General features: G+C 45.7%; 1 protein-coding gene across 5 annotated transcripts in view; it reads left to right on the top strand.

Moving 5' to 3' along the window:
• The first annotated feature begins 4,111 nt into the window (after window positions 1-4,111).
• ndrg4 (NDRG family member 4) overlaps window positions 4,112-24,708 on the top strand; it is a 31,954-nt gene continuing 11,357 nt past the window's right edge. Inside the window, exons 1-10 of one of the 5 annotated variants that reach the window (XM_048256926.1) lie at window positions 4,112-4,375; window positions 7,557-7,630; window positions 12,592-12,682; window positions 16,658-16,696; window positions 20,435-20,540; window positions 22,951-23,071; window positions 23,244-23,306; window positions 23,473-23,533; window positions 23,893-23,979; window positions 24,550-24,606. In XM_048256926.1, coding sequence (XP_048112883.1) covers window positions 7,557-7,630; window positions 12,592-12,682; window positions 16,658-16,696; window positions 20,435-20,540; window positions 22,951-23,071; window positions 23,244-23,306; window positions 23,473-23,533; window positions 23,893-23,979; window positions 24,550-24,606 — 699 coding nt within the window. In that variant the 5' untranslated portion in view covers window positions 4,112-4,375. Of the gene's footprint in view, window positions 4,376-7,556; window positions 7,631-12,591; window positions 12,683-16,657; window positions 16,697-19,096; window positions 19,330-20,434; window positions 20,541-22,950; window positions 23,072-23,243; window positions 23,307-23,472; window positions 23,534-23,892; window positions 23,980-24,549; window positions 24,607-24,708 lie in introns of those variants that run through there. The other 4 variants (XM_048256927.1, XM_048256928.1, XM_048256929.1 and 1 more) reach the window with 4 other exon arrangements.

The following is a 24,708-nucleotide window of genomic DNA, read 5'->3' as shown; positions in this document are numbered from 1 at the left end:
CCAATAATGTTCACCTCACACCCCCTCACTGTTTCAATCTCCCTGCTCTCTCTGCTAGTTAATCTTAGCATAGCATAGCATCTGTAGTGAGATTTCAATGTCTGTGTGAGGTGTTTATGGTATTTGGCAGACTGTCAGTTGTATGTAGGTATCTGGTTGACTGTTGTATGTATCGCGATCTGTCCAATGGCATGATAAAGTGGTTTGTTCTATAGGATCCATAGTGGGTGTGGTGTGGCTGTTTTTTTTATTATTGACAGTAAGAGTGCAATAGTGTACAAGTCTAAATGAGAATGCTTAATGTCGAGGTAAACAGCGGGTGTGCTGCTCCCACAGCTAAAGAGCTGGAGGGCATTTCTGGAATAGTGCTGCTTCATATCGCCTCCTTCAGGAGATACCGGAGGGCGGAGCGACTGTGTGATATGAGGTCATTGCATTGGCTCACACTCTCAGACACACACCTGATGCACTATGACATCCCCAACACACACACACACACACACACACATAGAAGGATGACAGACACACTCTAGTGACAAATACAAGAATTTAAGATAGATGTCCACACACAAGGCCTAACTCTCTCTCTTTCTCTCTCTCTCTCTTACACGCACAGACACACACAGGGTCTGAGATAAGTCTTTTGTTGGAAGCTGGGGTATGCTTATCTGCTGTAGTGTTCAGAGGATCAGGCTGCAGCCACTTCAGTCCTGGCTGAACTCCACTACACTTCAGCTCTGTTCAAGTCCATAGAAGGATGAGTCACAGAGCTTTATCTGCCCACGGAGTTCACACGAACGGGGCCGTTTTCTCCCCTACCTACGGGTGTTCTGTCCTCCTAAAGAGCGCCAGCGCTGTAAACAGGCACTGTCTACATGGTGACATGGGCCCTTACTGGTGCTCAGAAGAGAACTGGTGGAGAGATGGTTGCATGAGTTACATGTACGCTGAAGTCACTGAATGATGCTCTAATTCATAATGTTAATAACAGGGGGATTGGCAAAGCATCTTGGATTGTTCTGATGAAATGGGCTGAAATGGGGTCATCATCAGAAATTAATGAATTGAATTCACTGAATGTATTAAAACGTATTACAATCGTATTAAATAAAAAGATAAATTCTGGAGAGGAGATATGACAAACCTGAAATAATTTGTTCTGATTTAGGAGATCCTGCCACGTAAGAGAGTGTGAACCACTGACACACACACACACACACATTTGGCTGTAGGGCAACAGCATAATAAGGTCACATTGATTGTCTGATGACTCACTACCATGTCTGATCGAGTGTCCCGCTCGTCCTCATGTCATCCAGCTGCTCTCCTCCCCTCACAGTCTTCTCTCCCCACATTCTCCTCTCTTTCTCCACAGAACGCTTTCCCAGGCACCCAGAGCGCCTTTACAGTGAAGGGGGAATGTCACTAACCACCGCCAGTATGTAGCACCAACCTGGGTGATGCACGGCAGCCATTATGGGCCAGAACTCTCTCCACAGCTGATGCATCACTATATTCTCTCTCTCTCTCTCTCTCTCTCTCTCTCTCTCTCTCTCTCTCTCTCTCTCTCTCTCTCTCTCTCTCTCTCTCTCTCTCTCTCTCTCTCTCTCTCTCCATGTAAACCTCTCTTCCCCCCCTTTTCTATTTACTCTTCCCTGCCTCTCTCATTTCCTTGAATTATTTCTCTTTTTCATTTCGCCTTCGCCTCCATCACTTCCTCTGTGCTCCTTTCCCGTTCACATGTATCTGACTCATACTTACCTGTTATGACTATGCAGTCACACTGACACTGACTTTAATTATGCTTTTCAACTCCCTCCTCATTAAGTTTATTATTCTGACAGGCGTTCCTTGGTTAGCCTAGAACCTGTTGCATAGTAGTCCATTGCCCTCTGATGAATAACTAAAGTTACATGGAATTGGCTGTACAAATGGCAGTGATCTGTATGTGTATATTGTCATGGATGTCTGAGGATATCAAAGCTAGACTGTGGGTAGTTTGCATATCACTATGAACACCAGTAGAAATGTTTAGTGTAAGGACCATATTTGCAAGATCAGAATGAAATGCCTACAATCAGAATTAATTGCCTACAATTTCAACCATTTAAATGATTATTAAAAACAATAGAACAGAAGATGAGAGGTGCTGGGCGGCTCTCATGACACCACAGTGTGATGAAGCACAAGATTTAGGAAACGCTATTTTAAAGCATAACACAAGAGGACAGAGTTGACACAAGACGAGGCTTCTGTGCCTTGTCTGGACACACTTCAGTACAGGTTTACTGTTGGAAACATGAAAACAATGTATCCTTGTTTGAAACTGCTCTTGTCCTCAGAGACATGGTAGCGTGTTAGTTTAGTGGTGTTGTGGTACTAATATATATCTGTGTGTGTGTGTGTGTGTTCGGGTTTGAGAAGAGAGGTGTGTGTGTGTGTGTTTGTTCGGGTTTGAGAAGAGAGGTGTGTGTTTGTACAGTATCTCTCTCACTCTGTGTGTGTGTGTGTGTTTTTTCGGGTTTGAGAAGAGAGATGTGTGTTTGTATCTCTCTCTCTCACTCTGTGTGTGTGGTGTGTGTATGTGTGTGCTGGGGTTTGAGGATAGGTGTGTGTGCATGCTGTGTCTCTGTGTGTATAATGAAATGACTCAGCACCCCTGTTCAGCTAGATTTACTCCCCACATTTGCCTCATGCACTGACTCCCTCTCTCTCCCCCCTTTTTCTCTCTGTATCTCTCCCTTTCTTTCACCTCCCTCTTTCCTCATCTTTCCCTCCTCTATCCCCCTCTTTCTTCCCTCTCCTCTTTTTTCTCTCTCTTTTGATGTACTTGTAGCACCGGGCAGAGCTTTGCTGCATCAGCCACGCAGCTCTCTGTTTGCGACCAAACAGGGTGGGAGAAAGAGAGAGAGAGAGGGAGGGGAGGGAGAGAGAGAGAAAGAGAAAAAGAGAGAAGGAGGGGGGGGGGAGAGAGAGGCAGAGAAAGAGAACGATCCAGTTAACGGAACAGCTCTAAGAGGACAAGCATCTCTAACAGACGCACGGCAGGCACACTCACTCACTCCTCTCTCAAGACATTCAAACATACACACACACACACACACACGCCGACACACCCGCCTCCCACGAAACGCCTCGAGCAGCCATTGTCCGAGCCGAGATCGCCACGGGAGGAAGACGACCACTCAGACACCACAACAGCAGGTCACCTACACCCCACAGGTAAGAGCTCCAGGGCACCCCTCACCTCCCCATGGTCCCGTGCCCACCCCAATCAAGAGTCTCGAAGCCAGGGCCCCCATAGTAGGCTATCCCATCTGGGCACTGCTGGGTGGAGGGGTCTTTGTCGGTGGAGGGAGGGGGGTGCTTGCCAGCCCGGCAGGTTGGTGCTGGAGAGGAGGGTATTTGGGATGGGTGGTGGTGGTGTGTGTGTGTGTGTGTGTGTGTGTGTGTGGCATCTCTAGCACCTTAAGTGTTTTTGGATCTTTGATAGGGATGTTAGAATGGTTGGTGTGTAGTTTTGTGTGATGTGAGTGTGTGTGTGTGTGTTGGGGTTTGAGAAGAGAGTGTGTGTGTGTGTTTGTTTGGGTTTGAGAAGAGAGGTGTGTGTTTGTACAGTATCTCCCTCACTGTGTGTGTGTGTGTGTGTTTTTCGGGTTTGAGAAGAGAGGTGTGTGTTTGTATCTCTCTCTCACCTTGTGTGAAGTGGTGTTTGTGTATGTGTGTGCTGGGGTTTGAGGATAGGTGTGTGTGCATGCTGTGTCTCTGTGTGTATAATGAAATGACTCAGCACCCCTGTTCAGCTAGATTTACTCCCCACATTTGCCTCATGCACTGACTCCCCCTCTCTCTCCCCCCTTTTCTCTCTGTATCTCTCCCTTCTCTCTTTCACCTCCCCTCTTTCCTCACTCTTTCCCTCCCTCTATCCCCCCTCTTTCTTCCTCCCCCCTTTTCTCTCTCTCTCTCTTTGTGATGTACTGTAGCACCGGGGCAGAGCTTTGCTGCATCAGCCACGTGCTCTCTGTTTATGACCAAACAGGGTGGGAGAAAGAGAGAGAGAGAGAGAGGGAGGGGGAGAGAGAGAGAGAAAGAGAAAGAGAGAAGGAGGGAGGGGGGAGAGAGAGAGGCAGAGAAAGAGAGAACGATCCAGTTAACGGAACAGCTCTAAGAGGACAAGCATCTCTAACAGACGCACGGCAGGCACACACTCACTCACTCTCTCGCACATTCAAACATACACACACACACACACACACGCCGACACACTCCGTCTCCCACGCAAACGCTCTCGAGCAGCCACAGCCGGAGCCGAGGACGCCACGGAGGAAGACGACCACTCAGACACCACAACAGCAGGTCACCTACACCTCTACAGGTAAGAGCCTCCAGGGCACCCTCACCTCCCCATGGTCCCGGTGCCCACCCCACCGCAGCCCGAGCGCACAGGGCCCCCATAGTAGGCTATCCTATCTGGGCACTGCTGGGTGGAGGGGTGTCTTTGTCGGTGGAGGGAGGGGGTGCTTGCCAGCCTGGCAGGTTGGTGTTGGAGAGGAGGGTATTTGGGATGGGTGGTGGTGGTGTGTGTGTGTGTGTGTGTGTGGCATCTCTAGTACCTTAAGTGTTTTTTGGATCTTTTGATAGGGATGTTAGAATGGTTGGTGTGTAGTTTTGTGTGATGTGAGTGTGTGTGTGTGTGTGCGTACGTAAGTGTGTGTGTGTGTGCAGGCATGTGTGTGTGTTGTCTGAAGTGTTTGTTTTGAGCTGTCAGGTGTTTTGACAGAGATTATGACAGTTAATGTTTGCCCGAGAGGTAGGTCATGTGTGGTATGGTATGTGTGGTATATCTCTTTGTGTGGCGATCTGAGCAGAGGGTGTTTTGAATGGGCTCATAAGGGACATGTTGGAGTTGTAGTGGATATGTTGTATGTTGTGTTCATGGTCGAGGGCCGTGGCAGTTTGAAATGTTTACTTGTACATTTTCAGTGTTTGTTGGACATTTGATATGTGAATTTTTATTGTTTCCCTTTGTGTGTTATGGCAAGTTTGATATGAGTGTTAGCTGTTTGTTATTGTTAACGTAGATGGATGTTTGATTTGTGTATGCTGATCACTATCTATTCATCTTTTTGTTTAAAAAGTGCTCTGAGTTTGGTAAATGCATGTTGTGTGTGTGATGTATGTGTGATTTATTTGTGAGATTAGAGCTGTTGCTCCAAGTATTCTCCTGGATGTAATGTCAGTACATTGGAGTGGGCCTCAGTGCCCTGAGGAGTTTTTTAAGACGCCCGTGTTATTCGCTTAATCCACTCGTCACAGAGAACAGACCAGTGGAGCGTGGAGGAGCAGAGCAGCACAGGGGGGCTGCAGAGGAGGTGTCATGTCATATAACAAAGAGGAGCAAGGGCTTACAGGAGAGGAGAGGGGGTAGAGAGGAGAGGAGCGGGGGTTTACAGGAGAGGAGAGGAGCAGGGGTTTACATGAGAGGAGAGGAGAGGAGAGGAGCAGGGGTTTACAGGAGAGGAGAAGAGAGGAGAGGAGCAGGGTTTACAGGAGAGGAGAGGGGCAGGGGTTTACAGGAGAGGAGAAGAGAGGAGAGGAGCAGGGTTTACAGGAGAGGAGAGGGGCAGGGGTTTACAGGAGAGGAGAAGAGAGGAGAGGAGAGGAGCAGGGTTTACAGGAGAGGAGAAGAGAGGAGAGGAGCAGGGTTTACAGGAGAGGAGAGGGGCAGGGGTTTACAGGAGAGGAGAAGAGAGGAGAGGAGCAGGGTTTACAGGAGAGGAGAGGGGCAGGGGTTTACAGGAGAGGAGAAGAGAGGAGAGGAGAGGAGAGGAGCAGGGTTTACAGGAGAGGAGAAGAGAGGAGAGGAGCAGGGTTTACAGGAGAGGAGAGGAGAAAAGAAGAAATGGTAAAAGAAAGAGGACAAAAGATGAGAGAAGAGTAGAGGGGACGAGAGGATAAGTGAGGAGAGGGGACGAGGAGAAGAGAGTAGAGGTGAGAAGAAAAGAGGAGATGAGTGGATAAGAGAGGAGCTGAGAGGAGCTTAATGGCTTGCAGCAGATTGGCAGAGTGGTGCCAGCCTCAGGCTGAGTGGGCACGAGGCCGAGTGGGCGACTGGCAGGTGCAGTTTATAAACCCTGCAGAGGAAAGGAGGTGCATCACATGGACAGGACAGGGTAGAGCAGAGCCACGGGAAGAGGAGCAGAAGGAGGAGGGGGGGAGGAGGAGGAGGGGGAGGAAGAGGAGGAGGGTTCATATTAAGGACCTGAGGACCTTCCATGTCTATGTGAGAATGACAGAAATGTAAATCAGGACCTCTCTGTGGAAGATGTGGTCGCAGGTGTGGAGGCGGTGGGTGGGTGGGTGGGTAAAGAATAAGGAGTGTTTGTTCATCCGCTTGGTTATTTGCTGCTCGTTATTTACTGGCTGACCTCCAGGCCAGACTGTTTTTATTTCCTTTCATATCGTCGGCAACTGGCCAGGAGCCAGCTGATCCCAGCCCAGGGCTACGTCTGTGTGTGTCTGTGTGTGTCTGTGTGTGTCTGTGTGTGTCTGTGTGTGTGTGTGTGTGTGTGTGTGTGTGTGATAGAGGTGTGGAAGTTTCCACTGGGTCCGTCCAGTTTGTGATTGGTCTGCAGTGTTTCTGCTCATATTCATTGTCATTGAATGACCTATTTTAAAAGCCATTGATTCAGAGCCATCCTGTTAAAGAGACCTTATACTGTGTTTATCATCTGAGAGAGGGAGAGGGAGAGGGGGAAAGAGAGAGAGTGTTTGGGTGATTGTGTGTTTTGGTGATTGCATGTTGAGAAAAAAATGTATTTGAATGCGAGAAACAGAATGTTGGTATATGAATGTGTGATTGTGTGTGTACGACACATCTTGTGTAAATGGTGGAAGTATGCTATGAGGTTCAGTGTGTCTGTGTGTGTGTGTGTGTTAGTGCTTGTGTATCTAAGAGTGTATGGGAAATGATTACTTACGATTTTGTGTGTGTGTGTGTGTGTGTGTGTGTGTGTGTGTGTGTGTGTGTGTGTGTGTGAGAGAGTGCCTGAGTGAGTGGTGGGGAAGAGAGAGGGGGAGAGAATATGGCATATGGTGTTTAGTGAGTGATAATTTCTGCTGACAGTCTGTAGTAGTTGCCTTGCTGAGTGTGTGTCAGTGGGTGTGGAACTTTCTGAGAAGTGCTTGCTTGTTGTGTCAAGGACACCAATGTGAATACCAATAGCAATGTGACACCAGACAAATAAGATTATGAGAAAAAATAAAATAGTAAAATCTCATGTTCTTTCGATCAGTTGGCTAGATGCTGGTAGATTGTGGGAAGGTTATATGGTCACATTTTGTGTGTGTATGTGCATGTGTGTGTATGTACATGACATCTGTTTTTACGCTAAGATAAAGAGTGTGTGTATGTGTGTGTGTGTGTGAGTGAGTTTAAGAGATCTGGTCAGAAACTCTTCCTGCTGCAGGACCGATGCAACACACACACACACACACACACACACACACACACACACACATTTTCTCTCTCCTCTGGCTCCATGCTGCACCTGTAGATGGGGCCTGGATTGTTCTGGAACTTCCCGCCAAAGGCTAGCTGCACAGTTCCTCAGAGTCTGCTGCAGAACATGTACGTAGCCCCGCCGCGCCTCACGGCTCACGCCGTAGCCGAGCCGCCTCGCGCTCTGCTGCTGTGCTTGTGCTTGTTGTCGTGGCGACGCGCCGTTCACGCCCCATGCCATGTCTGTGCTCCTGTTCCATCAGCCAATAGCTGCATTCATCTTACATCAAGCCTCTGATGTGCAGACCAATCATACCAGTGTGCTTTCAATGTCTTTGACCAATCACGCACATACTCTGAGTGTATAGTTTGTCAGAGTTGGCCCTGAGTGGGCTACATGGGAACACTTTTCAGGCTGGGTGAACAGCAAAACAGCCATTACTGAGACAAGGGATATCATCAGTCAAATCCCAGGAGTTATTTAAAAGGTATGTTTTTTTTTTTTCATTCATCATTCCCCATAGAAACACACATACATAGATGATCCTCCATGGACACACACACACACACACACACATACATAACTGTAGATGATCCTCCATGGACACACACACACACACACACACACATACAGAGTCTAAAATTCAGATATTCCCATGCATAATGACATGCAGGAACATGGAAGAGAAATCAGAATCCACTGCACACACAAATAGTCACACGCATAAACCTCACACACATACTGTATACACACCTTCCTCCTTCTGTCCACTTGGGTTTGGGCCATGGTGCCAGGTAGCAACTGACAGGAGGAGGGGTAAGGCCTGGGAAGGGTATGTGAGTGTGTGTGTGTGCGTGTATTTGTGCAATTGACAGCATGAGTAGGGTGTTTGTTTTTATCTATCATGGTGCACTGCTCAAAGAGGCAAGCTCTGTAAATTCCACTGAGGACACACATATACACACACAGACACACACAGATCTGACTGCTGCAAGGATTCCTGTGGGGCCTTGGAATTGTTAGGCTTTGAAGCCAGGCAAGGGAGTGCTTCATGCTGTGTGTGTGTGTGTGTGTGTGTGTGTGTGTGTGTGTGTGTGTGTAAAATGAACACTCGCTGAGAATTTGGCCTGCAGAGGGCATCTTCATATCCTCAGTGTAAATCCAAGTCTCCTTAGATTGTCCCCTCTCTGTATCTGCGTACTGTACATAGGCACACTTTTATGCCTGCAATAGAAACAGCCCACAATATACCGGCAATCAACCGAACAAACATGTGTCTCCACTTACAAAGCTACCAGAATATCCCTGTGTACACATTTAAAAACAGAAAGAGAGAGAGCGAGAAAGAGACACACACACCCGATCAAATACACACACAGACACACATACAGACAAACACACACACAAACAAACACACAGACCTGGCCCAGTTGTCCAGTATCGAACAGGATGTTTTTTCATCGGGTCAGACCCACTACACCCCCACCAATCCCTGACCTAAGCTCCAGTCTGAAACAGTCCCCTTTGGGCCCAGCTCCAGTCACATCCAGTCTGACGATCTCGATCTGCCCGGTGGAAATCCTTTCTCATGTCCCTTCTTTTATCCGGCCATGGGGAATTAGAACTAGAATGATAATGGCAAAAGCAACAGTTTTATATATTGCTCTAGTTTAAATGAATGACAATGACGTCCACACTACATTCGATGATAACATGAAGAACGATGTTGTTTTTTGGATCACTTTGTGATTTTAAGAACACTAAAAATCTGACAGCCAGTCAGAATCCGTCAAAAAGAGAGCCTTTCCTTATCCTTGATCAGTGTGGCTCATATCATTACAATTACAGTTGTTTTTATAGTTATTTTTCCTGATCTGAACAGCCTTTTATCACTGTTGTTCTGTTTGTTAATTGTGTGTGTGTGTGTCTTCAGATTATGCCCAGGCTGTATCTGCGTACACTGTGTGTGGGTGTGTGTCATTAAATTAGCAGCAACCACCAGCCTGGTAAAATGCTGGTCAGTGGCAGGTAGATGTTCACATTTAAAAAAGTTAATTTCTAATCGAGTTTGTGTGTGTGTCTGTCTGTCTGTATAAGGTTCCTATTCTTCAGAAAACCCTGTGGGGCATTGTAGGGTTTCTTTTTGGTTCTTATTTCGTTCATGTTCGTTCGAGTTTTACCGTATCACATTGTGAGTCCTCGTTTGGACTGGCAGATGCTCTGATTCACCGTCAGGTACCTGTTGCTCTCTGTCCTTCTTCATCTTCTTCACATTTCCCTGTGGTCACTTGTTCCAGCTCAGTTCCAAGCCCTCGGGTCATCTTTGGCCAAACTCTTTTGTGCTAGATCTGCATTGTTTATTGCTGGGGGGGTCATGATGTTGAGCTGGCTGTGATGAGAACGGCAAGATATATTTTAAGAAGTTCCTTCCTTTATTGTGAAGCACACTGGCACTAACGGGGGTTTATGAGGTTGAGATGTGTCTTGCCCTCAATTCTCAGCAAGAGATGAGACCACAGAAATATTTTTACGGAAGAGAAAAAGGCCAACCAGGTCCCAGAGGAGGGCTGTTTTGACTGTGTAAAAGCACTGCCAGAGGTTGTCATAGCAACGCCGTCCCCAGTAGATCTCGGAAGAGAATTGGGGGAAATGAGGAGATGATACAGACAGACAATAGCACCTCCAAAAGCCAAATAAACTGAAGCCTCTTATGCAGCCATTAGCTCTACCTATGAGACCTATTATATAGAAACATTTGTGCCAGGTCGGGGCCAATTATGTTGTAGCATGAGGTGTTAGTTGACCTGCTATCAGCAGGGGGTGCTGTTGTTCCTGCTACAAATATAAATAAATGCAGTCAAACCTGCCAGACGAAGTTGGCTGCCGAGCAAGGAAGTGGGAGTCTATGGGCAGAATCAGAGCAGTCTTATGTAAGAGCTCCAGAATGGATGCATGAGACACCAGTGAAGTTGGCATCTGGTGCAGGCTGATGAGAGGTGGAGGCATGAAATCGAGCAAGCCCCTGGCGAGCTACGCAACTCTGGTGGATCAGGGCCGGATTAGGGCCACATCTGCTGCTGGTTCAAAAACTGCTTTTGGGATGATGGATCCGTCCTGGCAAATCACAGTCACTGACTGTCATTCAGTGTTAAACTTGGGTTATGTAACCTTAAAAGGCAGAGAAAGACACACACAAACATACATACATACACATACAAACACACACACACATACATATATATGTGTGAACATTTTCATGTTTGAATCCGCCACATTATCCAACATAATAGATGAGAAAAATACAGAGAAAATACACTCTGAGACTTCACGGTACAGAAAGCATCGCCTGTGCCAAACAGTATTCTTATATTTTACATAATGCAGTGCTTGCTTACTTGCATACGTTATGGTTCATCTTACTTAATAAAAACACCCATCCTCTCCGTTTCTGCCCTTTAGCTCTCTCTGGAACCTCCTAAAATAAAAACCCTGACCTAATCTCCTGCTTCTACAAGCAGCAGCCATATGTCCCAAAAAGCCAGTGTGTATGATAACTGCTTTTTGTGTGTATCCTGTTTTCGACTTTGAGAAAGGCATTGGTCATTTTCACTGATGTCATTGTGACTTTTATGAACTTCAAATACAAGTACAGGTACATCACAGATGCAAATATTTATTCATTATTCATTTTAGTTACATATCCAGTTGTTTTGTTGAGGCTTGTGAGTGTGCATGTATGTGTTTCCGTGGCAAAGTGAAGCACAGGTGCCTGTGTGTAGATGAGAGGGACATGAATCGCTGTGCTGATGAATGTGGTTGTTTACTCTGATGTTCAAAACAGGGGACTGAGTCCCATGTCTCAGTGCTTATCCCCTTCCATTCTGGTTCTAGAACTGTTGTTGCCGGGCAGCACTGTTAGCCTGCTGACCCGTCCCCACTTGCCGATCAATCATATCGACAGCTCAGCCAATGACCTTACTGCTTAATTACATCAGGGAGGACAGCGTGTGTGTGTTGTTGTTGTTTTTGTTGTTGTTGTTGTGTGTGTGTGTGTGTCCGTGTGCCTGTTTTTTATCCCCGCACAACACAGGGCCCTCTAACCCACACCCCTCTGACAGAGGCTCTAACCCTTGTGGAGAACGGGCGCGCACATCCAAAATATATTTTCACAGGTGCCTGATGAAGATCTGTTGAGATCGAAACGTTGCCTTAAATAATAAATAAAGTATTTCTTGGAGCTCATATACAGTGTGCAGACCATCTCCCTCTGTGTGTGTGTGTGTGTGTGTGTGTGTGTGTGTGTGTGTGTGTGTGTGTGAGAGAGAGAGAGAGATGGCTAGGCTAGACTAGGTTTTGGGAGATTCTCAGGGGTTTAAGAGACAACTGTGCTATACAGTTACAGTATATTTGCAGTACACCCTGATACCCAGCGCACACCCCTCCACCTAATCCAGTCTCCTCCTACAGCCTCACACACCCCAGCCAGCCCCTGATCTCCACCTTCACACTTCACACCAAGCACACACCCTCCTGCAAGCCCCATACCCTCAAACGCAGTCTACAAAGTGAGCCTACACCCTTTCACTGAATCTTAACCCACACTAACTGTCCCCAACCCAAACGATCATTGCAAGCCACCATCAAAAACTCCAAACTCCACTCGATCGCCGTGCTCGCTCCACCCTCCCTGACTGTAAGTGCAGTGTTTGCTGTGGGCATTCCTGCATGAGTTGATAGACAAAGCCATTTTTGTCAGGACTGCTACCTGTGCCCTGTCATAGTGTGATGCCACCCCACCCCACCCCACCACACCCCACCCCACCACACCGTGCCATCCATGTCCATACTGCTGCCTCCATCCCAGCCTCCTCTCTCTGGCCTCCATCCCCATGTGACCTCCTGGGCTCCCATGTCTTCCTCCCTCGAGTCCAGTGCTGTTCCTAGCTCTCTGCTTCTCTGCTGTGTGTTCTGCTCATGATGTCCAGTCTCAGTGCTGCCCAGTGGGCTCCTGGGATTTATTCTATTATGGGATGCTGTTGAGTGGGGTGCTTAAGAAGTGCGTGTGTGTGTGTTGCTATGGCAATTGCAGGTTGCTCTCCAGGATGGCTGCGATGAAGGAGCAGCAGTTTACTGAGGAGAAACCCCTGTTGCCCGAGCAACGAGGACAGGACACAGAGATGGTAAGTCACAGTGTGTGTCCAAATGTGTGTGTGTGTGTGTGTGTGTGTGTGTGTGTGTGTGTGTGTGTGTGTGTGTGTGTGTATGTCCAAGTGTGTGCGTGTGTTTTTATGTGCTTTCTACATGTCCATGTATCTGTTCTGTTTTACCTGTGTTGTTACATGTGTATTTCTATACCTGATACTTGCATTATGTTTTTCTAATCTCACTGTCAGTTGCTGATATGAATGGTGCTTGAAATGCTACTAGGTAATTCAAACTGCACTAACACCGGATGTGTCAGTAAACTCATCACTCTTGAAACTTGAGCTACTATTGTGAAGGTGTGTGTGTGTGTGTGTGTGTGTGAGTGTGAGTGTGTGTGAGAGAGAGAGAGAGAGAGAGTTTGTGTGTGTGTGTGTGTGTGTGTGTGCGTGCTTGCATGCGTGTTTATTTACATCTTGCAGGTATGAGTATCCAGAATGCTTCATCAGCTCAACATCAGACACACAGGAGATAGTGTACACACACACACACAGGAGATAGTGTGCACACACACACACACATTACACACACAGGAGATAGTGTACACACACACACACAGGAGTGTGTACACACACACACACAGGAGTACACACACACACACAGGAGTACACACACACACACAGGAGTACACACACACACACAGGAGTACACACACACACACAGGAGTACACACACACACATCAGACACACAGGAGATAGTGTGCACACACACACACACAGGAGATAGTGTGCACACACACACACATTACACACACAGGAGATAGTGTACACACACACACATTACACACACAGGAGATAGTGTGCACACACACACACATTACACACACAGGAGATAGTGTACACATACACACACATCAGACACACAGGAGATAGTGTACACATACACACACATCAGACACACAGGAGATAGTGTGCACACACACACACATTACACACACAGGAGATAGTGTACACATACACACACATCAGACACACAGGAGATAGTGTACACATACACACACATCAGACACACAGGAGATAGTGTGCACACACACACACACAGGAGAGTGTACACACACACACACAGGAGAGTGTACACACACACACACAGGAGAGTGTACACACACACACACAGGAGATAGTGTGCACACACACACACATCAGACACACAGGAGATAGTGTACACACACACACACAGGAGAGTGTACACACACACACACAGGAGAGTGTACACACACACACATTACACACACAGGAGATAGTGTACACACACACACATTACACACACAGGAGAGTGTACACACACACACACAGGAGATAGTGTACACATACACACACATCAGACACACAGGAGATAGTGTGCACACACACACACATCAGACACACAGGAGATAGTGTACACACACACACATCACACACACACAGGAGATAGTGTGCACACACACACACATTACACACACAGGAGTGTACACACACACACACAGGAGTACACACACACACACAGGAGTACACACACACACACAGGAGTACACACACACACACAGGAGTACACACACACACACAGGAGTACACACACACACACAGGAGTACACACACACACACAGGAGAGTGTACACACACACACATTACACACACAGGAGATAGTGTGCACACACACACACATCAGACACACAGGAGATAGTGTACACACACACACACAGGATATAGTGTACACACACACACACAGGAGATAGTGTGCACACACACACACATCAGACACACAGGAGATAGTGTGCACACACACACACACAGGAGAGTGTACACACACACACATCAGACACACAGGAGATAGTGTACACACACACACACAGGAGATAGTGTGCACACACACACACACAGGAGATAGTGTGCACACACACACACACAGGAGATAGTGTGCACACACCACACACACACCCACACACACACACAGACTATAGTGTACACGTACAACTAAACACACACAGGATATAGTGTACACACACACACACATTACACACACACCACACACATCACACAGGAGATATTGTACACGTACAGCTAAACACACACGAGAGATATTGCACACACACACACACACACACACACACACACACACACACACACAGATATAAGAGATTGTGCACACACACAAACACACACACACAGGAGATAGCGTATACGTACCACCAGGAGGTGGTGTACACACACACACATCACACACACACAGGAGAGTGTACACACACACACACACAGGAGATAGCGTACATGTACAATTAAACTCACACAGGAGATAGTGTACACACACACACACATTACACACACAGGAGATAGTGTACACATACACACACACATCAGACACACAGGAGATAGTGTGCACACACACACACACACATCAGACACACAGGAGATAGTGTACATGTACAACTAAAAACTCACAGGAGATACACTGCAAAAACTGCTTATCTAACCAAGTGTTATAAATCCTACATTACGATCAAAAAAATAGGTTAATTAGGTTAGACGAGCAGTTTTTGCTGTCTGACACACACACACACACACACACACACACACACACACACAGAAGATAGTGTTCACTTATCCAGCCCCTCAGTGCTGCCATAACTCCCAGCCCCAGTCAAAGGACAAATGTAACTACTCTCTCAATCAAATTAGTCAAACAGTGCCATTGGTCAGCTGTTTTCTGCCTGTGATCTATGATCCAGTCTATTTTGATTCTGTTTCAAGCTGCAGATGTATTCTCATATTTGAAATGTTGGACTTAATTAATTTGTCTGAAAGAGTCTAGTCTCTCCAGACTATGAAGTCACTTTCATCTGTATAAGCCATAATCCGTGTACAGACCTCACAAACCAATTTGTGATACGTCCGCTCAACTGTCTGTCTTTATTCTGTAACAGGGTAGTAAGTGTTTGCCTATAGGTCACATGGTTTCAATGGTGACAAAAAGCATAAACAAAATGTACAAACTAAAATTACAGTGTGCTTTCAGCAGACACCGGCACCAGTACTAGCGACACAGTGCCCCCTAGCTACCATGTGCTATTGTTGCACATCAGGTCTTAAAGTCGGTGGCTGGAGAGTGACACCTGCTGGTCCGACAGCACTCACACACCCCTGCCACGTCCCCTAGCCTAACACCCACCCATCCTGTTCCACACACCTACGTCCCCTGCACAGCTCCTGCACCACCAATCACCCCTTCCACCCAACCCCCCCACCGCCACCCCCACCCCCCCAACCAGCATCAGAAATGAAAAATTAACCTCAAGTTGTATATCTTGATCAATTGAAGGTGGAAGTGGGGTGCATGGCATTTGATTATGATTCAGAATCTCCCATTTCCACCTTGCCAGAGAGCGCCGCTCTCCCAGCCTCTTAGGCCCCAAAGGGGGCTTCTGCCTCTCCTGCTGCTCTGCTTTTGCCTTCTGTTGCCTGGACTGCTGTGTGGGAGCTAAGAGTTCTAACACCACTCCTTGCCTCCTCTACACACGGACTCGTATCCAGCAAACTAATCCCTTACTTCTGTAGATGTTTGCGGATGTGCACCAACGTTTCTATTCCTCACAGTGAAAGGCACCTTGTATATTTGTGTTTGTGTGTGTATGTGTGTGTGTGTGTGTGTGTGTGTGTGTGTGTCTGATGAACTCCAAAATGCACTCTGTCAAACCCAGGATAAGGGATGCTGAACCTCAGAACCTAGCCTGCATTTTCATGACATGCTTCCTGTAACACCTCACGCCATCTTTAGTCCCCAGGAGAATGTGAAACCTTTCCTCCAACAGTGGTGCCCTCCACAGCTGCCGCTGCTGCTGGTGGATGGCCATGTGATCCTAAACCCACTACCAGAGTCCCCAGAGCCCAGACTTCTCCCCCTCTATGGGGCTGGAGGTTGTTACAGTGAGCTGTATTTTTCTAATGTATACGGGTGTTTGTTTGTGTGTGTCCTCCTGCAGGAGAACTGCGAGACCATGACAGTGGTTGGTGACTGGCAGGTAAAAAAAAAAGTTCTTAATGTGTATGTGTATGCTTGTATGCTTATGTTTGTGTTTGTATTGTCTGAGTACACTTACTTAGTGTTCTCTCTGTATATCATTTTGACTTAATTTAATAAGAGTTTGATTTATTTTAAGGCATCAAGACAAATTTGCTTGCGCTCTGGCAGCCAAATTTCCTTGTTTTTAGACAAATTTGCTTAAAGCACTGCCAGCCAAATTTGCTTGTTTTCATGATGAAGTGTCTTAAAATAAGCCAAACTCCTATTACATTAAGTCAAATGATTTTATGTAAAATTGCCAGGTAAGTCTCTTTATACAAAAAACACTACCAACTAGATTTGTTTGATCATGATATAACATGAATAACACCTGGTAGATAAGAAGTTTTTGCAGTAAAGTTTCACTCACACACACACACACACACACACACACACACACACACACACACACACACACTTGATAGAAACTTCATAGAAGATGAGACTTCACACATCATCGCTGTCTGACACCAAGCTTCTTAGCTCCTTTTTCATCTAACCCACATTTGCCAATTAAGTATAAGAGTGTGTGTGTGTGTGTCTGTGTGTCTGTGCATCTGTGTGTGTGTTTGTCTGTCTGTGTGTGTGTGTGAAAGTGTGTCTTCACAACACTCTCACCTTTGGCACATGTGTGACTTGGCTGAGAATTGAGAAGAACAGGAACTTGCACTCACTCTTTTTTCATAACATGCACCTGACATCAAACTGTTACAGTAACACTGCGTTAACACATCCACAATGATTTACAGTAAAATGCATGCCACACAGCAGCCTGTCATTTAGTCACGGACCAGCACACTGTGTGTGTGTGTGTGTGTGTGTGTGTGTGTGTGTGTGTGTGTGTGTGTGGACCAGCACAGTCAGGAGTTGAAAAGGGGAGACAAGAGGACTAAAGTAATGAGGCAGAAGAAAGACACAGACAAGCCCGTTGGGGAGGCAGTGCATACATACAAGAAAACAAGAAACCAAAAGGTCACAATTTATCAAAATATTCTTCATCAGCACTCTTCTTTTCTGATGGCAGATGTGTATCTTTTGATATATTATAAAATACAGTTTAGCATTTCACCACCTTGTTGAATACAGTCAGAAAAAGTACACACACCTTTAAAATAGAAATGAAAAAATATGCACAAATGCAGAAATACATCATCTGATCTTTTCTGCAGAGGATCATGAGGACAGATGACAGTCTTACAGTTTTTTCTCGATCGTTTTGATGCTTGTGTCAACTCTGACATCACATTCTCAAAACAGTTAACACCCGTGTCTGAACAAGAGCACTCTGGCCAAAATGCTGTTACTCTCTCAAAACACTTAAAACATGCAGCAAAAGCAAATCTGGCCTTCAAACAACACATCCTGTCGTCAAATCAAGGTGTTATTTCAATCAATCATTACACACTGGACAACAAAATGCAAAATCTAGTTCTCAAAATGAGCATTTTTGCTATGTCTGTTCCATTTCTTTGTCATGAACTGTGAAAAGACAAAATGTACTGAATAAAAAATAATTTATTCATTCCTCCCAAGATGTAACTGTCATTGACATGTAAGACCTACAGTAAACACCTAGGCAAGACAAATTTCATTGAACTACAACTTGTCCTTTTTCATTGAAATAGACAGTAAACACCTTTTGTACTGTTTTCTTCACCAAATAGTCAATACAGTACTTTGTCTAAATGTGCATTAGATCCATACTTGCAAATAGCAACACAGAAAAGACATGGCATCTCTTATGGATATGAATGATTGCTGATTGAAGAATTGTGCAAAGGAGTTTCACACAGGTGTATCAGGGAATCAGACTTATGCAAGGAATTATACCACCTGTGAAAATATGTTTTCCTTTTGTTTAGCACAGGGGTTTGGGGGTTTTGAATGACATCTGTGTTAACTGTTTTGCAAAAGGGTGTGAGAAATGTGTGAACTCAATGATAATGTGTGAACACATTCGCAAGAGATGACTTCTGCTGTACAAAGAAAGTGTTCATGAAGACCAAGTGGATCCCAGTTTCCTTCAGCAGGTCAAAGCAATCGAGAAAAACAGTAATAAAAAACAGTGTTGATAAAATGTGTTTACATACGTGTGAGCGTGTAATATATACTGTATATATATATATATATATATATGACAGATACTGTAGCCTGGTACTGTTAGCACATTTGCCCCTGGGTTTTTGTAAGGGTCCAAACAAGAACCAGCTCTGGTGCTGATGAGAGATGCTCTGAGTCTGGCTATCCAATCAGATGCAGCCACTCTGTGTGTTAGCCAATCAGAGCCTTCACTCTACCTCCAGCAGGCTGTCCTCACAAATCAGTGGGGGAGGGGTGAAAGAGGAAAAAAAATGACAGAGGGAGCGAGAGGGAGAGAAACATAGAGAGGGAGAGAGACAGAGAGGAAAGAGGGAGGGAGGGTGTAGTAAGAGTAGTAAGCTGAGGGTGAGAATCTGGTCCATCTGTCTGCAGAGAGGAGCGTCTGCCTTGCCTCTTTCTATCGCCTGCCTGCGTCGTCTGTCTCCCTCTTCCTCCTCCTCTTCCTCCTACCGACCAAAACACTAGCTAGCCATGCCTGAGTGCTGGGACGGGGTGAGTCCATCCATCTGCCCTCTGGACTGTGTGTCTGTGTCTGTGTCTGTGTGTTTGTATTTGTGCAGTGTGTGTGCATGCATGAGAGGGTATGTCTGATATCTATATGCTTCAATTCACTTACTTCATCATATATATCGCATATATAGCATATAGAAAAATACTACTACATTCTTGAGAGATTATACAGATGCTGCGCTTCCTCAACCTATACAACATTAGAATTCCTATGCATTTTGTGTGTGTGTGTACAATGTGCAATCTTATGTCTCCATAACTGCCATAACTGTCGTAACCTTGAATTTGAGAGTAGCGCTCTTAATATCCTTAAGGACTCCGTGCCTGTATTAACAGTTGTGCCTGAGAGACAGATGAGAGACAGTGCTCATTGTTAGGAGCGTTAATTATACCGAAACGCCTCTGTGATTTATTGATGTGGTGCTGTGTGGTCATGCTCCTGACACAGAAACACACTGACACACTCCTGCTCACATAGGTCCACACACACACACACACACATACAGACACACGCCCACATAGCTGCACACTGCAGCATGCGTCAGGATGCTGAGAATCCTTCACAGCTGTTTGGCCACAGTGACCTTCATAGATAGAGCAGGGAGCAGTGTGTGTTTGTGTGTCCGTTTGTGCCTGATACACTGTTCTGTAGAGTGATTCTGGAAGCGCCATTTTGAGCACAACTAACAGATGGAGAGAATGTAGGTCAGACACAGCATGCTCTCACACACACACACACACAGACAAACACACACACACAGCTACACTACACACAGACAAGTACACATAGACACTTACAACACACACATACACACACACACACACACACATACTATGACATTTGCAAATATTCTCAAATGGAAGCATTTATGCACACTCACTATATATGCAAACACACACTCTTATAGTCTTATACACACACACGACTAGATAAAAACAGCACATAACCCCCCCCCCAACACACACACATGCACACACACACACACACACAGAGACACCTTGTAGGGAACCTTATCTACATGAGCATATTGAAGCTTTAGTTCTATAGTGTTGTTGTTATAAGAGCTAATGCCAATCCTTGTTGCAGGAGCATGATGTGGAGACGCCTTATGGGATGCTGCATGTGGTGATCCGGGGGGCCCCCAAGGGAAACAAGCCAGCCATCCTCACATACCACGATGTGGGGCTCAACCGTAAGACCATACACACACACACACACACGCACACATACTCATATACACACATACATACATACTCATATACATACATCATACACACACATACACACACACACAAATATACAGTCAGAAAGCTGAGTCTCCAAAGTCCAGACTGAAAATAAGAGCTGTCTAAAATTTAGATTTACATTTAATGTGCTGAAAATCTCAAGCTCAGTGCAAGCAGTGAGTCAGAATGGGTGCAAGCTTTTTGTTGCGACCGTGTGAGCCAATATCTCATGTCTAACTGACGCAGAAGAGGTTGAGTGAAATGGTGTGCAATCACATCTTAACGCACATCCATCCAATTGACCTAGAAATCAGAGGGATTACTCTTACGAAAGCACTGTAGCATAATCCCACTCTTCTTTTGGGCCAAAATGCGCTGTCCTTTTACAAGAACTGTTGAAGGGTTCAACAAATAATCTGCAGTTTCACATCATTTTTACAGTATTCATTTTATGCATAATGCATACAAAATGACAGTAATAAGAACACAATGTGGTTGATCTCCTGACTGATGCATTATGGGAGAGTGGTGTCCTTCATCTATTGATCTAGTACCAAAGAACAGGTTTGGTTTTTAGACCTGAATGAGATGTCTTTGACCTTGGAGCTGAAAGCTCATATTTCACAGCGAGTTGTACACCTGAACTAGTACCAGCTCACCTTCAAGAAGGTCATTTGCACATTTGATGGATTGATAGAGAAAGCAAGCAAGAGAGAAAGTGTGTGTTTTTTCTGAGAGTGAATGTATATGTGTGTGGTGCATGAGTCTAAAAGAGAGATATTATGTGTGTGTGTGTGCATGTGTGTGTGTGTGTGCGTGTGTGTGTGTCTCTTACCTTCCATATCCTCAACCTTGAAATCTGCATCCTCTTGAGAGGATAAAAGTAAAATCCTCCATCTCAGAGGAATTGGCAGCATTTGTGTGTGTGTGTGTGTGTGTGTGTGTGTGTGTGTGTGTGCGTGTGTGCGTGTGTGCGTGTGTGCGTGTGTGCGTGTGTGCGTGTGTGCGTGTGTGCGTGTGTGCGTGTGCGTGTGTGTGTGTGTGTGCGAGATGAGAGAGAGCATGTATGTATATCCATGACAGAGGTAAAGGAGGTAAAGAAATGTAGGTCACAAAAACATCCCAGTCATGTGATGCTGTCAGGCTGTGTGTGTGTGCACTGCGGCACTTTGCTGCAGTTGATGTGATACATTAAAATGCATTGCCTGTAGCACAGCCCTCCCCAGCATGAGAAAGGGAGGGTGAGAAGGAGAGAGAGAGAGACAAAGAGGGAGAGAGAATGTGTGAGAAATAAAGAGAGAGACAGAGAGAAGGGGGGCAGGGAAGGAAGGAGGGATAAAAAGCAGAGCGTAGACAGAGAGGGAGGAGAGAGATTAAAGAAAGGATAGAGATCGGAGATGCGGAGAGAGGAAGAAAGGATAGAGATCAGAGATGTGGTGAGAGGATGGAAGGAGAGAAAGAGAGGAAGAGAGGGAAGGGGAGGGAGGGAGGGAGGGAGTGGCCTACATTCTGCAATGCAAGGATGTGGGTCAGTTAGTGATGCTGCAGAACAGAGAGCCCCGCCCTAACAGAAACAGATGCACACGCGTGCGCGCACACACACACACACACACACACACACACACACACACACACTCTCAAACAGAGTTACCTACACACACACACACACACACACACACACACACACACACACACACACACTCAAACAGAGTTACCTACACACACACACACACACACACACACAGTCAAACAGAGTTACCTACACACACACACGGAGAATGCACTCACATTTTCTCTCTCTCCATCTCACTCTTGCACACACACACGCCAGCCATTACACACACAAACTCACACATACTAGTCATTGCGCGCACACACAAACACACACACACTGTTTTTCTCTGCTGCATCTCACAGAGCAGACTGCTAATATGCTGCTAATTGTTGCTGTTTTCAGTACCAATGATCAATCTAATTAATTGAATTCATTTTCATTTAGCCTAATTTATAGTTCAGCTTCAGTATCTCAGGTTGCATGGTCACTGTCTGGATGTCTTGCTCTTTCTAGAAGGCCAATTTAGGGTACATGATTTGAAGCATTGTTTTAATAACCAATTCATTTAATATTAATTAATATTGATATTTAGAGATTCTCTCATTCTGATCAAAAGCAGAGAGTGCTCCTATATTGCAGACAGACGTTTGACTAGTAAATGTAATTCATTCAGCTATGATTTTTATTGTTACATCAAACTGAACTAGGCAGATCCAATTGATTATGGTCTCTCCCTCTCTCTCTCTCTCTCTCTCTCTCTCTCTCTCTCTCTCTCTCTCTCTCTCTCTCTCTCTCTCTCTCTCTCTCTTCTTCTTCCACAGATAAGCTGTGCTTCAACTCTTTCTTCCAGAATGAGGACATGCAAGAGATCACTAAGCACTTTGTGGTGTGTCATGTGGATGCTCCAGGACAGCAGATAGGAGCGTCCCAGTTCCCTCAAGGGTAGGACACACGCATACACTCACACACGCACACAAAAACACACACACACCACACCACACGCACACACATGCAGACACATACACGCACACCAACACACACCCACCCACAGACACACACACACATGAAAAAGTTATACTGTCTTCTGATCAGCTGTGTTTCTTTCTGCCCTCAGGTACCAGTATCCCACCATGGACCAGCTGGCTGGCATGTTGCCCACTGTCCTGCAGCATTTTGGGTGTGTAACACACACACACACACACACACACACACACACACACACACACACACACACACACACACACACACACACACACACACACACGGGAAAGCTTGGCTGATTCCAAGGACCCTACTGACAGCCCCAATATAACAGTGAGTATTGTTTTTTTCATTTCTAACAGATTTAAGAGCATTGTGGGAATTGGAGTTGGAGCTGGTGCCTACGTTCTGGCCAAATTGGCAGTAAGTATCAGCTAATTCCTATCTTTCCTACCTGTCGACATCTGTCCTATCCAGGGGCGGATTATGAACTTTCGGGCCCCTGAGCCCAGATGTATTAAGGGCCCCCCACTTATTGTTGTATGTGTGTGTGTGGGGGGGGGGGGTCCTCCCCCAGAATTTTTAATTTGTTTGATGTGATTTCCTGTATTCTGGTGCATTTTGGGGATGGCCAATACTAAATTCAATCAGATTCATAGCCTACATCCTGGGCCTGGGCCCGGTAGGCCCGGCCCGTGCAGTAATCCATCCCTGGTCTGGAGGTTTTTTGACCCTTATGATGTTGATGTGCTGTATGTGTTTTGTGTTTGTGTGTTTTCTAGCTGATTTTCCCAGACCTAGTGGAAGGCCTTGTCCTGCTCAACATTGACCCGAATGGGAAGGGCTGGATTGACTGGGCAGCAACCAAGGTGAGGATCGCTGTGAAACTGAGTGGGTCCGGGAATTTTACATATCAGTGACAACCCACTTTACCAGCTGCAGCCAGTCTCTATAACCAGCCTCTGATGGCTGACTAAGGCTGTGCAAACCAACCCACACTTACATCAGAGGTCATTTTAAGTAGCGGATCCCATCAACCTTAGACCTGTGATTTCATTATCAGCAACACAAACATTGTGTGTTGCATGGCATCCATTATCACTGAGGAAGGGCATTGCTTGGTGGAAGAATGACATTTTATTATCTGATAAATTATTACATCTAGTGTTATGTGCTTATTTTCTGAAACCTTTCAGGTGTGTGTAGTAACTGTTATAAAAGCTTAGCATCATGCCTAACAATGCCCCTTAGCTGTTTTAAACCCCACTACAGCATCTTGGAATTTATCGCTAAAGTATAAAGATTTGAGCATAAACTTAACTTTAAGTACAAACATACTTTTAAGTATATTTAAGTATAAACATTTCCCTTAATTATAAACATTTTTAGGCTACATTGCTTTCTTCTGACCTTTGCCCTCTGCTCTCTGACCCCCACAGCTGTCTGGACTCACCAGTGCCCTGCCAGAGACAGTCCTGCCTCATCTCTTTAGCCAGGTAAGGTGTGTGTGTGTGTGTGTGTGTGTGTGTGTGTGTGTGTGTGTGTGTTGGTCCACTGCCTCTATACTTTCTCAAAGCTTTTCATAGTGATTGCGTATT

This window comes from Alosa alosa, chromosome 11 (genome assembly GCF_017589495.1).
Source record: "Alosa alosa isolate M-15738 ecotype Scorff River chromosome 11, AALO_Geno_1.1, whole genome shotgun sequence".
Classification (NCBI taxonomy): Eukaryota; Metazoa; Chordata; class Actinopteri; order Clupeiformes; family Clupeidae; genus Alosa; species Alosa alosa.
Note: the sequence above shows the minus strand (reverse complement) of the source record. Positions and strands in the feature narration are given on the sequence as shown.